At 38.9% G+C, this 12,191-nt stretch overlaps 1 protein-coding gene across 1 annotated transcript in view; it reads left to right on the top strand.

The window, feature by feature from the left end:
- saal1 (serum amyloid A-like 1) overlaps positions 1-12,191 on the top strand; it is a 28,809-nt gene that overhangs the window by 8,957 nt on the left and 7,661 nt on the right. The window contains exons 5-9 of the mRNA XM_060914517.1: positions 34-113; positions 252-311; positions 6,378-6,493; positions 6,628-6,790; positions 7,120-7,202. Of these exons, the coding sequence (XP_060770500.1) occupies positions 34-113; positions 252-311; positions 6,378-6,493; positions 6,628-6,790; positions 7,120-7,202 (502 nt within the window). The remainder of the gene's footprint in view (positions 1-33; positions 114-251; positions 312-6,377; positions 6,494-6,627; positions 6,791-7,119; positions 7,203-12,191) is intronic.

Below are 12,191 nucleotides of genomic sequence, written 5' to 3'. Positions count from 1 at the left end.
CAAATGTCGGCTAAACCACACCTTCTGTTACAGGAAATCTGTATAGGAATTCTGGGAAATATGGCCTGTTTCCCTGAGACATGCGTGTTCATCAGTCAGAATAATGAACTAAGGTATGTAAACATCCTTGTGTCCATTATGTATTTAATTAGTTAGTTCATTTTTCGTGTTCAAACCCAAACGTTGAAACTAGCTCCAAAGTACGACGATTGATTCAGTGATAGTTATGTTGTATTTTTCTTTTTCCGCAGTGCTGTGCTGCTCTTACTGTTGGGTGACAGTGATCCTCCCACACTGTTAGAGACATGCAGGTGAGAAACTTGCTTGAAATTCAGTTGTAACAGGTGTCAGGGAAAAATGACAAACACCAACACCGGTCTCATCCTTTTGCAAGTTAAAGAAGGTTTATTGCAAAAACGGACACATAGTGATGAGGGTTCGGCACTAGGGCTGTGCCGATAGACGATGCCATCGTCCATCGACGATGGTGGTCATCCATCCCGATGGAGAGCCACCATCGTGATACCACGCCCCCTCCTGTCATAATCATGCATATACGGTATCATCTGGGCCTATTTAACCTAAAAAGTTAGTTTAGTTAGTTAGTTTTGTTTAATATATAAATATATTATATAACATATAATTATATATATAAATACATAATTATATAAATCATTATAAAGTAATATCCTATTACCGCTTGTTCACGTAGGCTATGGTGCAGGGACGTGCTAGTGAACATAACGTGGTTACACAAATACAGTATGCTACTAATAATAAATTTCGACTTCATTTTTTAGCCTACACTATACTTTTAATGTAAAATTTGTCATGTTGTTCAAACAAATAGCCACTATTAACGACTTCAGTCGGGAAATATTGCACCTTATCAAACGGCAGTGAAGCGCAGACTTCGGCAGAAGTCAAATAACTTTAATCTGGTAAATAGGCCTACTTTCAGACTCAAAATGGTCCACTCTAAGCCATAATGTCAAACCAAATGGAAGAATGAAGGTGATTCTGATAAATGTAAAGACAGTAAAAAAAAAAAAAATGTATATATATAAAATCATGATTTTAAAAGCTGGTGCAATAATTCAAACACTAATAAATTGGAAAAATTAGCACGTTCAAGTGCGCACTAAAGGCCGAAACGCATCTTCAATTGATATGGTGTAAATAAACAATGAGTAGCTTAAGTGTAGTTTCTTCTCATAGTTTGAATACTAGTCTTTCATTGTTAGAGCAGATTAATATCTTAGCGTGATCAGCGAGTGCTCGGGGAGGTTCATTTCCACCTGCGCTTTGCGCAGCTCATTTCTCCGAAGCCAGCTGTGCGCAAACGCAGTGTTGACTGCTCGGCAAACTCCAAACGCTCGGTCTGTACTGGCCCTCTGTTGCGCAAGCGAGTTGGTTATGGCCAGGTTCAAATTGTGCCCAAAACAACTTAACCACGGCCATTTCAATTGCCTGATGACTGTGACAATATTCGCCCCGTTGTTGCAGGTGATCTTTTTCTCCTCTATTTTCCATTCGGCAAGTGTCTCGCGCAATGCGTCTTCTAAATTGTCCGCTGAATGTGTCTCTGGCATGAAACTCGTCTGCAGGCATTTGGACTGCATTGCCCACTCTCGGTCCACATAATGTACGGTAGCTGACATATAGGGCATCATGTTGCAGCTGGACCACATATCCGTTATCAAGGCCAAATATTCCACATCACCTAGCGCTTTTTTTTCTTTATGTGCCAAAGCCTCGGATGAGTATCTAATACTTTTAATAATAATAATATATTTAATAATGTGGTATTAAAATCCCCCCCCCGCCCACGATATGATCGTTCATCACGATGTTTGCACTGTAAACATCGTCGATGCCAATTAAGGGGACATCACACAGCCCTATTCGGCACACCACTCATACCGTCCCTTTGTTCTCAAATCTATATATACTCTTTACTGGATATAAAGGAGACATCTATTACATTACATCTATTGCAATTACATGCCCTGATCACGCTCCGGGAGCATGATCAGCTCTAAAGCTGATTGGATCTTCTCTAATTGCTGGCTTGTACGCACGTCTGCTATGCATGTAATGAGCATGATAAGATGAACATGTTTCGGTGCAGAATGTTCTAAGTCGTTAGTCCTTGAAGAGGCAACACTCGGTGAAAAGGAAAATTACAAAACAGTATGACGCTAAAATTTACTCTCCACAGGTAAGATGTAGCTGATATAACTGTGATGGGACACCATTCGTATTAGGGCTGCACCAACTTCTCAACAAGATCCAAAATAACAACAGTGGGTGAATTTATTAGCGTTTAGTTGGACTCTGTGGCATGTTCCATCACTTCATTTCGACCAAAAATGCATTTGATTTAAATGGCAGAGCACATTACAACAGAGAAACCCTCCTTTAAAGTCCGTTTGGCTCATGACATAAGATTAGATTAGATAAAACTTTATTGATCCCTTTGGGAGGATTCCCTCAGGGAAATTAAGATTCCAGCAGCATCATTACAGGAAAAACAGTGAAAAGAAATAGAGGAAAACTTCTAGATAAATTAAAATAAATTAAGTATTTACATATATAAATATAAAAAGAATAAGGGAGGGGGGAGGCGGAAAAAAGGGGGGTGGCAGGAGAGATATTGCACTTTATATTGCACATTAGGCCACACCAATTTGATTAGTTGGTTCTCGGAATCGCCCCTTGAAAAAAAAATAAAATCGAAATCGACTGCAGGTTGAGGTCACGTGACGTCGAAAACCAATCAAATCGCCCCTTTCACTTTAAAGACTTGTGGAAGAAACATGGCTGTGGAGGGGAATCCTGCAAAGCTTGTTTGTGATTGTTAGGATATTCAGCGAACAGAAGCGTAAAATCTTTGACAGGTGTGTCGAAATTCAAGAGGGGGAAAACTTTGCACAGTTGTACTCAAGATGCTGTGAGCTTGTTACCCTGCGATGTGCCAACTTGGACAACAACTCTGTGGAGGTGGGTTTGATTTATATATTTCATTGATTGATGTGAGGGGCAAACAAAAAATCATTCGAAGTATTTAGCCATCAGAAGTAGCCTACTCCTGGTCAAATCTTTTTTTTTTTTCTGTGCATTGTAGATGTTCAATTGACTGTAATTCAATCGTTTATTTAGCCTCTGTTTACTGGTTTGCCTAAAAGACGTGCAGCCAGAGCTATTAAAAGAGCCATATGAAACGTGTAACAATAATGTATTGTCTTTTTGTTTCTCTATTATGAAAGCCCTCTATTTCCACCGCTAATTTTACCATCAGAGCATTTTTTTTTTTTTCGCGCGCTCGCTTCATATTTTTCCTGAAAAAATCCGAGAACCAACTAATTAAATTGGTGTGGCCTTATATTGCACACTGTCCGGTATTGCTTATTGTTAGACTAGGCTACTGCTCCTTCCCGTCCTCTGTCCTCCTGTTAACCCCCCCCAGAGAGGAGTTGTACAGTCTGATGGCGTAAGGTACAAAGGAGTTTTTGAGTTTGTAATCATTCACTGGTGGCAATATGAAAACGGTGGAAGCCTGTTCATGGTGAAATCCTGCATATTAACCCCTGTGTACTGAGTTATACTACCTTATCAGGTTCTCTAACGATGTTGCACATTTATGGTCATATTTATCCCTCTTTCCTGCCCCATCAGAAGTCATTATTTTGTGCTACTTTTACCAGAATTCAGTACTTTCTATGATTGACTGAACATGATCTTGAATGAATGATTAGTCGATGCAACAAATTTTCTCCTTTCAAAACACAACTCCCACTAGGAAGCTTTTGCATTAAAGGAACAATCCACCGTATTTCCATAATGAAATATGCTCTTATCTGAATTGAGATGAGCTGATCTGTACCTCTCCGAGCTTTGCATGACCTCCCAGTCAGTCAGACGCGCTGTCACTCCTGTTAGCAATGTAGCTAGGCTCAGTATGGCCAACGGTATTTTTTGGGGCTGTAGTTAGATGCGACCAAACTCTTCCGCGTTTTTCCTGTTTACATAGGTTTATATGACCAGTGACATGAAACAAGTTCAGTTACACAAACTGAAACGTAGCGATTTTCTATGCTATGGAAAGTCTGCGCTATAATGACAGGCGTACTAACACCTTCTGCGCGCTTCGGCAGCGCATTGATATCTGAGCTCCGTATCAATGCGCTGCCGAAGCGCGCAGAAGGTGTTAGTACGCCTGTCATTATAGTGCGGACTTTCCATAGCATAGAAAATCGCCACGTTTCAATTTGTGTAACTGAACTTGTTTCATGTCACTGGTCATATAAACCTATGGAAACAGGAAAAACGCGGAAGAGTTTGGTCGCATCTAACTACAGCCCCAAAAAATACCATTGGCCATACTGAGCCTAGCTACATTGCTAACAGGAGTGACAGCGCGTCTGACTGCGTCTGACTGACTGGGAGGTCGCGCAAAGCTTGGAGAGGTACGGAGCAGCTCGTCTCAATTCAGATAAGAGCATATTTCATTATGGAAGTACGGTGGACTGTTCCTTTAAGCATGGATGGACAGCAAGTAACGAAGCTATTTGAAACAGTTAACTTGGACATAACTGCTTATCATGCACATTAAATATATTTTCAGTATATCTCGTGTATCACCAAGTTGCCATCCTGCTTTCGGTTCACGGAAAATAATCAATTTACTGATTCCAGGCATTGAAAACTAAAAATCGGTAACAGAGCTTTGAGTCGATTCCACACCCGAGAATGATTCACCTGGCCACACACAACAAGCAAAAATAGTTAAGGGTTCCCCATGAGGTTAGCAAGACAGTCAGCAGATATTTCTTTTGCCTTTATTTTGAATTTGTTGAAAAAGTGTGCCGATCCAGTAAAAACATACAGGATACGATCACATAACGTGAATTGGGGTGTCTCATTTGGTTTACATAAGCACTTGATAAGTCTCGTGCTGCTAATCAGACAGATTATCTGATAAATGGTCAGTAATGTTATATTGTAATTAGTGACCTGTTATTTAATTAAGCCTAGTTAACAGTACTGAAATTGTATTAGTTGATCAAAATACTGCAAATAAATATTTTAAATAATTATTTTGCCTTTTTTTCTATTATATACAGTGCTCGCCACGATTATTGGCACTCCTTGTAAAGATTATTAAAAAGAGTGAGAAAAAAATCCGCCTTTTGGTGAAGTCGCGTCGTCTCACGCTGAAAAAATTAGAGAAATCCAACCTTGAATTGAAATAAATTTATTCAGAGAAAAACAAATCTTAAAGAAATAATTATTTTCAACAAATGTATAATTTTTTTTTTTCTCTTTAAAGAGCATAAGCTTGAATTTTGAAAATATGGCCATGTAAATCATTGAACAGACCTTGGCTATTAATGCTAATGAATGTGGTTGCTTCAAGCATAAATATTGGAAAAAGCTTGAAATCGTGCAACAAAGCTTGTCATGTTAATGTCCCCATCTCACTTCTAACATTATCCAGACACTTCCTGAAAAAATGCATGACGTTGTTGGGTTTTTACATGTTAAAGCTAGACGGCCTTTGGATTTCATAAAATTGGTGAAATTTAGTTCCCTCTGAAATGTGGTCATTGTGATATATGTTTAATTCTGTAATATCTCAAAAAATATCAGGCCATTCTGTGGCTGGAAAGTTATTTAATTTGAGGGGATTCCTGAGCAAATAATGTGCATGAAATCGCTCGCTTCGCGCAGTCAAGCAGACAGAGGAAGTCCGTGTGCGCATGCGCAGGTTTATCATCATCTCTTAGGTCTTACAGCAGCTGGCATCCACAGTGTTGCATTACTGCCATCTACAGGTTTACCTTGACCGTGCACTGACAGTTCCATCATTCTGTCGTTCAATGAACAGCTGATCACACCGAGGTGCTTGCTGACCGCCGATATTTATTAGTTTGGTCCTGCGTTTCCTTTCCTTCGCAACATAACGTCTTTTCTTCTCACTTTCCGTTACTGTAGTCGGCCTTCCACGTTTCATTCACATCATCCATTTTTCTCTCCTGTTTCAAATTTGTATCCCACAATGCCTTGTGCGAACGGGGAAAGCCCACCACATGATGCATGATGTAGTATCATGGTTAAGCAGGAAAAAATAGCGGAGAATTTAGGGTCACGTGGCCCTAAATTCGTTAACTGTTCCATTTTAAAAAAAAAAAACTAATAAAATTTGAAGTCTGTGATTCGATTTCAGTAGCTTTCAGTCCACTAAACAAAAATAATTGGGTGTCAGGGAAAATTCTTTTTATGACCTACCATCCACCAGCTCTAGCATCGTTCTGCCAATACCTTTTCTTCTTGTGCGCAGGTTTCCATTGTCCTTCGTTCTTATTATTTTTTAGGCTTCTCCTGACCTGTGTCTCTCAACCAGATGTTGCTCCCTTGTGGCTACAGAGGATACAGCAGGAGAAAGCCACATGCAACAACCTGTGCTTCATAATGCACAGTTCGACTAATGGTAAGGTAGAAGTTTCTAAATGAGATGTAATGACCATCATGTTCTTGGTTAAACACAAGTTTAAATAAGTTTTCATGTTGTTTATTCTTGTTTCGTGTGTGTGTGTGTGTGTGTACTATCCTCTCTTACATTAGTGGAATTATTGATAAAGGTAGGAGAACTTGTTGATAAGCTGTTTGATGAGGATGAGGAGTTGATGAAGTGCTGGTTGTCTGGACCACTTGGTGAGAGTGACGAGGACAAGGACACACACCAGGACGTCGCTTCTGCATTATTGGAGGCTGCAGTACAGCTTAGGTTGGACATGCTAATTCATCGTGTGTGTGAGAGAGGGGGAGTGAGCATAAACTTTTTTTTGCATATTAATTTTATGTGCCTTGCATTATGAGAGTTCAAGTAATTTAGACAAATGTTGGGATATTTAAAACATAAAGCTTAAAAAGACAACAATTTTACTTTGATATAAAGTGGGTATCTGCTTTGCTGCACATGACCAAGCTTGAATTTTATTTTATTTTTTTTAAAGATTTTCTGTAATTTTCATTTGGAACTTCACAAGTGGCTTCCAAAAGGTAAAATGTAGAATGTGAAGGTTGTTACCTACGTGTTTGTTTGTTTGTTTTAAGGAAGGAGAGTCCAAAGGCCGTTGAAGCGTATCTGCATGCTCTTCAGCTCTTAACTACGGTAGATGAGGGGCTGCAGAATCTTGGTGAGACTTGATTCTACTCCATGATTTAAACATATGTACAGATGATCCACTGGAAGCATCACCATACTGTATATAACTCAGGGATGAGAGTTTTCCGCTTTTTCTGAGCGAAAATCGATATTATGCCAAATCCGTTGAGATTTTTTTTTCATTGGGGGGGGTTGGGGTATGTTCCTTCGTGATACTCAAGCGTACGACGATGTTACATGTTTACATTTTCGCCATCTTTAGTCTCGCTAAGTCTCGCGGTAGAATACGTGTTATCTACAATGTAACTGGCCAAAACATCGCTGGCGAGAGCATGATAGCCAGTCATAACAGTTCTTACAAGAGTGTGGGAGAGAACAAAAGCCAATCATAACAGTTCTTACAAAAGTACCCGCATCTGTTTTATTTTATCGAAACTTGCACATGTTCATCGTCGCTGTGCTTCAAAAACACGTTTCTCTTTCGTATCGGCTTTTTTACTCAAAATGCCGAATACAATTGACAAGCGAGACGAAGCGAAGGTACGTGAAATCGATGCTGGTATAAAAAACAGAGAGAGGACTGACAAGCTTCTGTCTTTGGCCAAAAGGCTGAAGAAGTCGTCGAAATGATTAAATGAAAATGAGAAGTGACTGTGAACTATAAATAATTGTATAAAGTGTACATAGACATTATCCCGTAAACCTAGCATTCGTTTGATTTAATACATTGAACATGTATATGATGGTCAGTAAATCTGAATTAATGCTGACAGTTTTAAAAACTTAAATATTTCAAAAGACTTTGAAATCATATGCAACTAATGAGGACATAGGGTGACTGACCTTTTCTCCCTAAGAAATTTTATTTAATATATGAACATTTTGATAATTAATAAAACTTGCGTTTAATGTGAATTTAGTTTGTCATTTTTGTTGATCATAAATTATAACCATACCCCTGAATGTAGAATGTGATTTTATTTTGAATTCAAACAATACTCCTATTGATTTGAAACATATTTTCATGTAAATATATAAAAAAGACAACAGTTTTTTTTTTTTTGTTTGTTTGTTTTTTTTTTATCTACTACAGCTCAGATTGCAGGAAAAGTGGTTTGTAAGGCCTTATTTTTCAAAATTTTCCTGGGGGGGTATCCCTCCCAGACCCCTGGCTTTGGGCGCCATCTTGTTTTCTGCTTTTTTGGTGACCACCCACTCTCATCCCTGATAACTCTTAATTTATTACCTTGATTCTGTTCACTCTTGCTTATGTGAGGACTTCAAAACAAGTTTGTTGGTTCTATCGTCCTAATTTGGTTACCAGTGAACGTTAAAAGCCTCGGCTGCTGAGTAAAGAGAAAAAAGACTTGATTGAATAAACAATGATATCCATGATGTCTTTACAGAAATGAAACAGAGTACTGAGTTTATAGTGTAGAGGGAGCCTGAATTATAATTATTTTTTTTTCTTAATGCCATCCATCCCTAAATAAATGAATTCAAAGAGCAAATCACAACGGCGACACTTTTTTTACAAACATGAAAACTTGTCATCTTTCAGCAGAATTCACTGTTTTGTAAGTGAAATACTAGGACAAACATGAATCATGTAGCTTTGAAGAATTACAAATTTTGTGGGTGCTGCCAGCAAGGAGAATTCTGCTGCTCCAATCATGCACACACTGTACCATAGCAGATCGTGGACATTATTTGGACAATCCATAGACTTTACATACAGGATGTTGCTGTGTGTATTTGTAATAGTAAGTAGAGTACTATTCAAAAGTTTTGGACACCACCTAATTCAATGTTTTTTCTTTATTTTTATTAATTAAAAGACACTTCATGTCTTGAAGTAATGATGGATGTCGTTTCTCTTTACTTAGCTGAGCGGTTCTTGACTTAATATGGATTACTACAGTTGTGGAATAGGGCTATTTACTGTATTTTTATTATTTACTGTTTTGATCTCAAAAGCATTAAGAAGGCAATAAATTGCACGAATTAACTTTTGACGAGGCACCTGTTAATTGAAAAGCATTCCAGGTGACGACCCCATGAAGCTGGTTAAGATAATGCCAATAGTGTGCAAAGTGTCATCAGGGTAAACGCTGGCTACTCTGAATCATCAAATATATTTTGTTTTTTAACACGTTTTTGATTACCACATAATTCCAGATGTTATTTCATAGTTTTGACGTCTTCAGTATTGTTCTACAATGTAGAAAATACAGAAAAACCTATGAATGAGTAGGGGTGTACAAACTTTTGACTGGTACGTTACGGTCAGTATTAAGTATTCTAAGCTATATGAACATCATCACATCAAACACTACAATATGTGAGCGCGTACGGTTTTTGTTTTTTTGTTTTTTTTTTAATTGTGCCATTTGGGAGCCACCCAAGTTGTCACTCTTGTGAGTTTCTTACAGCTTCTTAAAGATTTTATTACAGATTATATTTTGTATTTTAAACCCTTTTGCCCTTTATCTTAAAGCCTTGAACTTTCAGATGAAGACAGATGTTATCACCAAAGTAAACAGCAAGTTCCTGTTGTCAGTCAAAACATACTCTGGTTATTCTGCACCTGTCAGAGTCAGTAAGATAAGCCTGTGATTTTGACCCTTCTGAATAAGACACTCTTGTGGCATACGAGAGCCAGAAGAATTTAAAATATGACTAAATCATCACTACATGTCACTGGTAATAGTGAAAACTGATGCAGTTGAGGTCAGAAGTTTATATGCACTCATCATAGACCAGGGGTGTCCAAACTGATCCATAAAGGGCCGTGTGGCTGCAGGTTTTCATTCCAGCCATGCAGCAGCACACCTCATTTGGCTTATTCAATCAACTGACACACCCACCCTTTAATCAAGGGTGGGTGTGGCTGCAAGTATTTGACTGTGTGAAGACAGTTCAGTTGATTGAATGAGCCAAGTCAGGTGTGCTGCTGCATGGCTGGAATGAAAACCTGCAGCCACACGGCCCTTTATGGATCAGTTTGGACACCCGTCATAGACGCTGCGTATGTTAGCACAGAGAAGCTTCCAGCTATTGCCAATCACGATCACTATCAGGAAGTCAACAGGCCTTGGCAAGATGAGACATGTTGGAACAGCACCACCATGTGTATCCTCTATGTATAATTTTGACCGTGTTCATTTCAGAAAGCCCAAATTAAATTAAAACGTATGCACCAAATTATTTTTCCTATTAAAGATGTACAATGTGTGTTGTATTATCTTCCTTACCTCGAAAAAGAACCATGCAGTTAAGGTCTGATGTTCATGCCTGATGTTCATGATAAGTGTATGTAAACTTCTGACCTTAACAGCATATCCAGTATATGCAAAAGGACAGAACCAGTGCAACAAGGGTAACTTCAAGTTCATGCAGGAGGACCTCTCTATAGGATCTCTCCATCTGTCAGTTCGCCAATCTAATATATATTTTTAGGCAGTGCCTAAAAGCGGAGCTCCTGATGAGTTTATGAGCAAAATATTTGCAAGGGTACAAAATTAACCTGAAATAGAATAATAATACAGCATATGAACCATCAAATTGTGTAGTGTGTTTCATATCAATAAAACGCTGCATTGTGTTGTCACAGTGATGGCAATAATGAGATGCGCGTCGCAGTTATGATGCATGTTTATTCCTTTCTTTGACACCACACGCCATGCGCCAGAAACACCACCATGATATTTATAATGGTGCGACTCTGCTGGGTGCCTGGTGGACAGCAGTGAACCAGCGCTTTCACTTTGCATCATTACTATATATTACAATAGTTACAATCGAATATAATCAGACATAAGTGTTGTAGTCGAGTCACTAAACCTCGAGTCCACTATTGATCCAACTCGAGTCTGAGAACAAGACTCCATCCGCACCATTTGACGGTGGCTGTTGCTGCCTTTATGTGAAAGCTCGACTGCCCCGTTTTAGTTAATAGGCTACAGATAAAAAGCTTTTGTTTGTTGTTCAGCAAGCTGCGCCCACTATCAACAGGGCAAATAACATGAGGGAGGGTTAACACTCGCTAGTTCATCGGTCACCAAGGAAGCCCCGCTATCAACAGGGCAATGAACGCAGCGTGTCACTTACTTCTCTGGGTGGAGTCTTAGCAAATGATTGAAGTTTGAGGTTGTCCCCGTTGTCTCCTCGATAGTTCTTCTACATATGGAACACATAGCAGTGCATTGTTTTCCCACTGCACGAGAAGTCTGTCTAAGCAAAGCGGACAATCCTAGGGGCTTCTCTCCAGGTATTTTAGCGCCATTAACGTTAGTTTGTTCCTGAACATGACGTATGAACAGGTGAATGTGCATTCTATTGCATGACAGTATAAAAATTAATGTAGATATAAATATCTTATGCCAAATTATTATGGCATGTTACAAAAAAAGAAAAAAAATCTGAATACAGTTAACACACAAGTCTGAGTCATCAGTGCTCAAGTCCAGTCACGAGCCCTTAAAATTAGGGCATGAGTCGGACTCCAGTACTGCAAGCCTGAACTAATCGATATCAGTCTGCTGTAGTTTTAGATGATCTAAAACTAAGGAAAATACTCATACTTGCTATTGAACTATACAATAATTGTTTACACGAGTGTGCAGAGTAATAAATCGCTCAGGTTAAAAAAAAAAAGCAGATGATGCATTGCCTGCTATGAAAGAAAAAGATTTTTAATCAGTATTTTTCACAAAATGTGTTTTTAGTAAATAATCCTATTTTATTTTTTGAAAAGCAATTTAAAAATGAGCGCTGGATTAAAAACCCATGTAGCTTGTGTAAATATAGATACAAATTTTGTTGTGCGGTGGTCAAGTTTTTGAGATACGTTGCCTTGCACTTATGGTCAGGTTCCATGTGATGGTACATGTATGTCATACATCCAAAGTCCCTTCCCACACCATGTGGCGCATAGGGCGGCGCCGATCTCCGTTTCCATAGCCCTCGGCCTCTCGCCTATTATGTAGCTAGGGTTACAGTGGGGGGCTGGTCCTCTGGT

The sequence above is a fragment of the Neoarius graeffei genome, chromosome 2 (genome assembly GCF_027579695.1).
Source record: "Neoarius graeffei isolate fNeoGra1 chromosome 2, fNeoGra1.pri, whole genome shotgun sequence".
In the NCBI taxonomy this organism is placed as follows: domain Eukaryota; kingdom Metazoa; phylum Chordata; class Actinopteri; order Siluriformes; family Ariidae; genus Neoarius; species Neoarius graeffei.
Note: the sequence above shows the minus strand (reverse complement) of the source record. Positions and strands in the feature narration are given on the sequence as shown.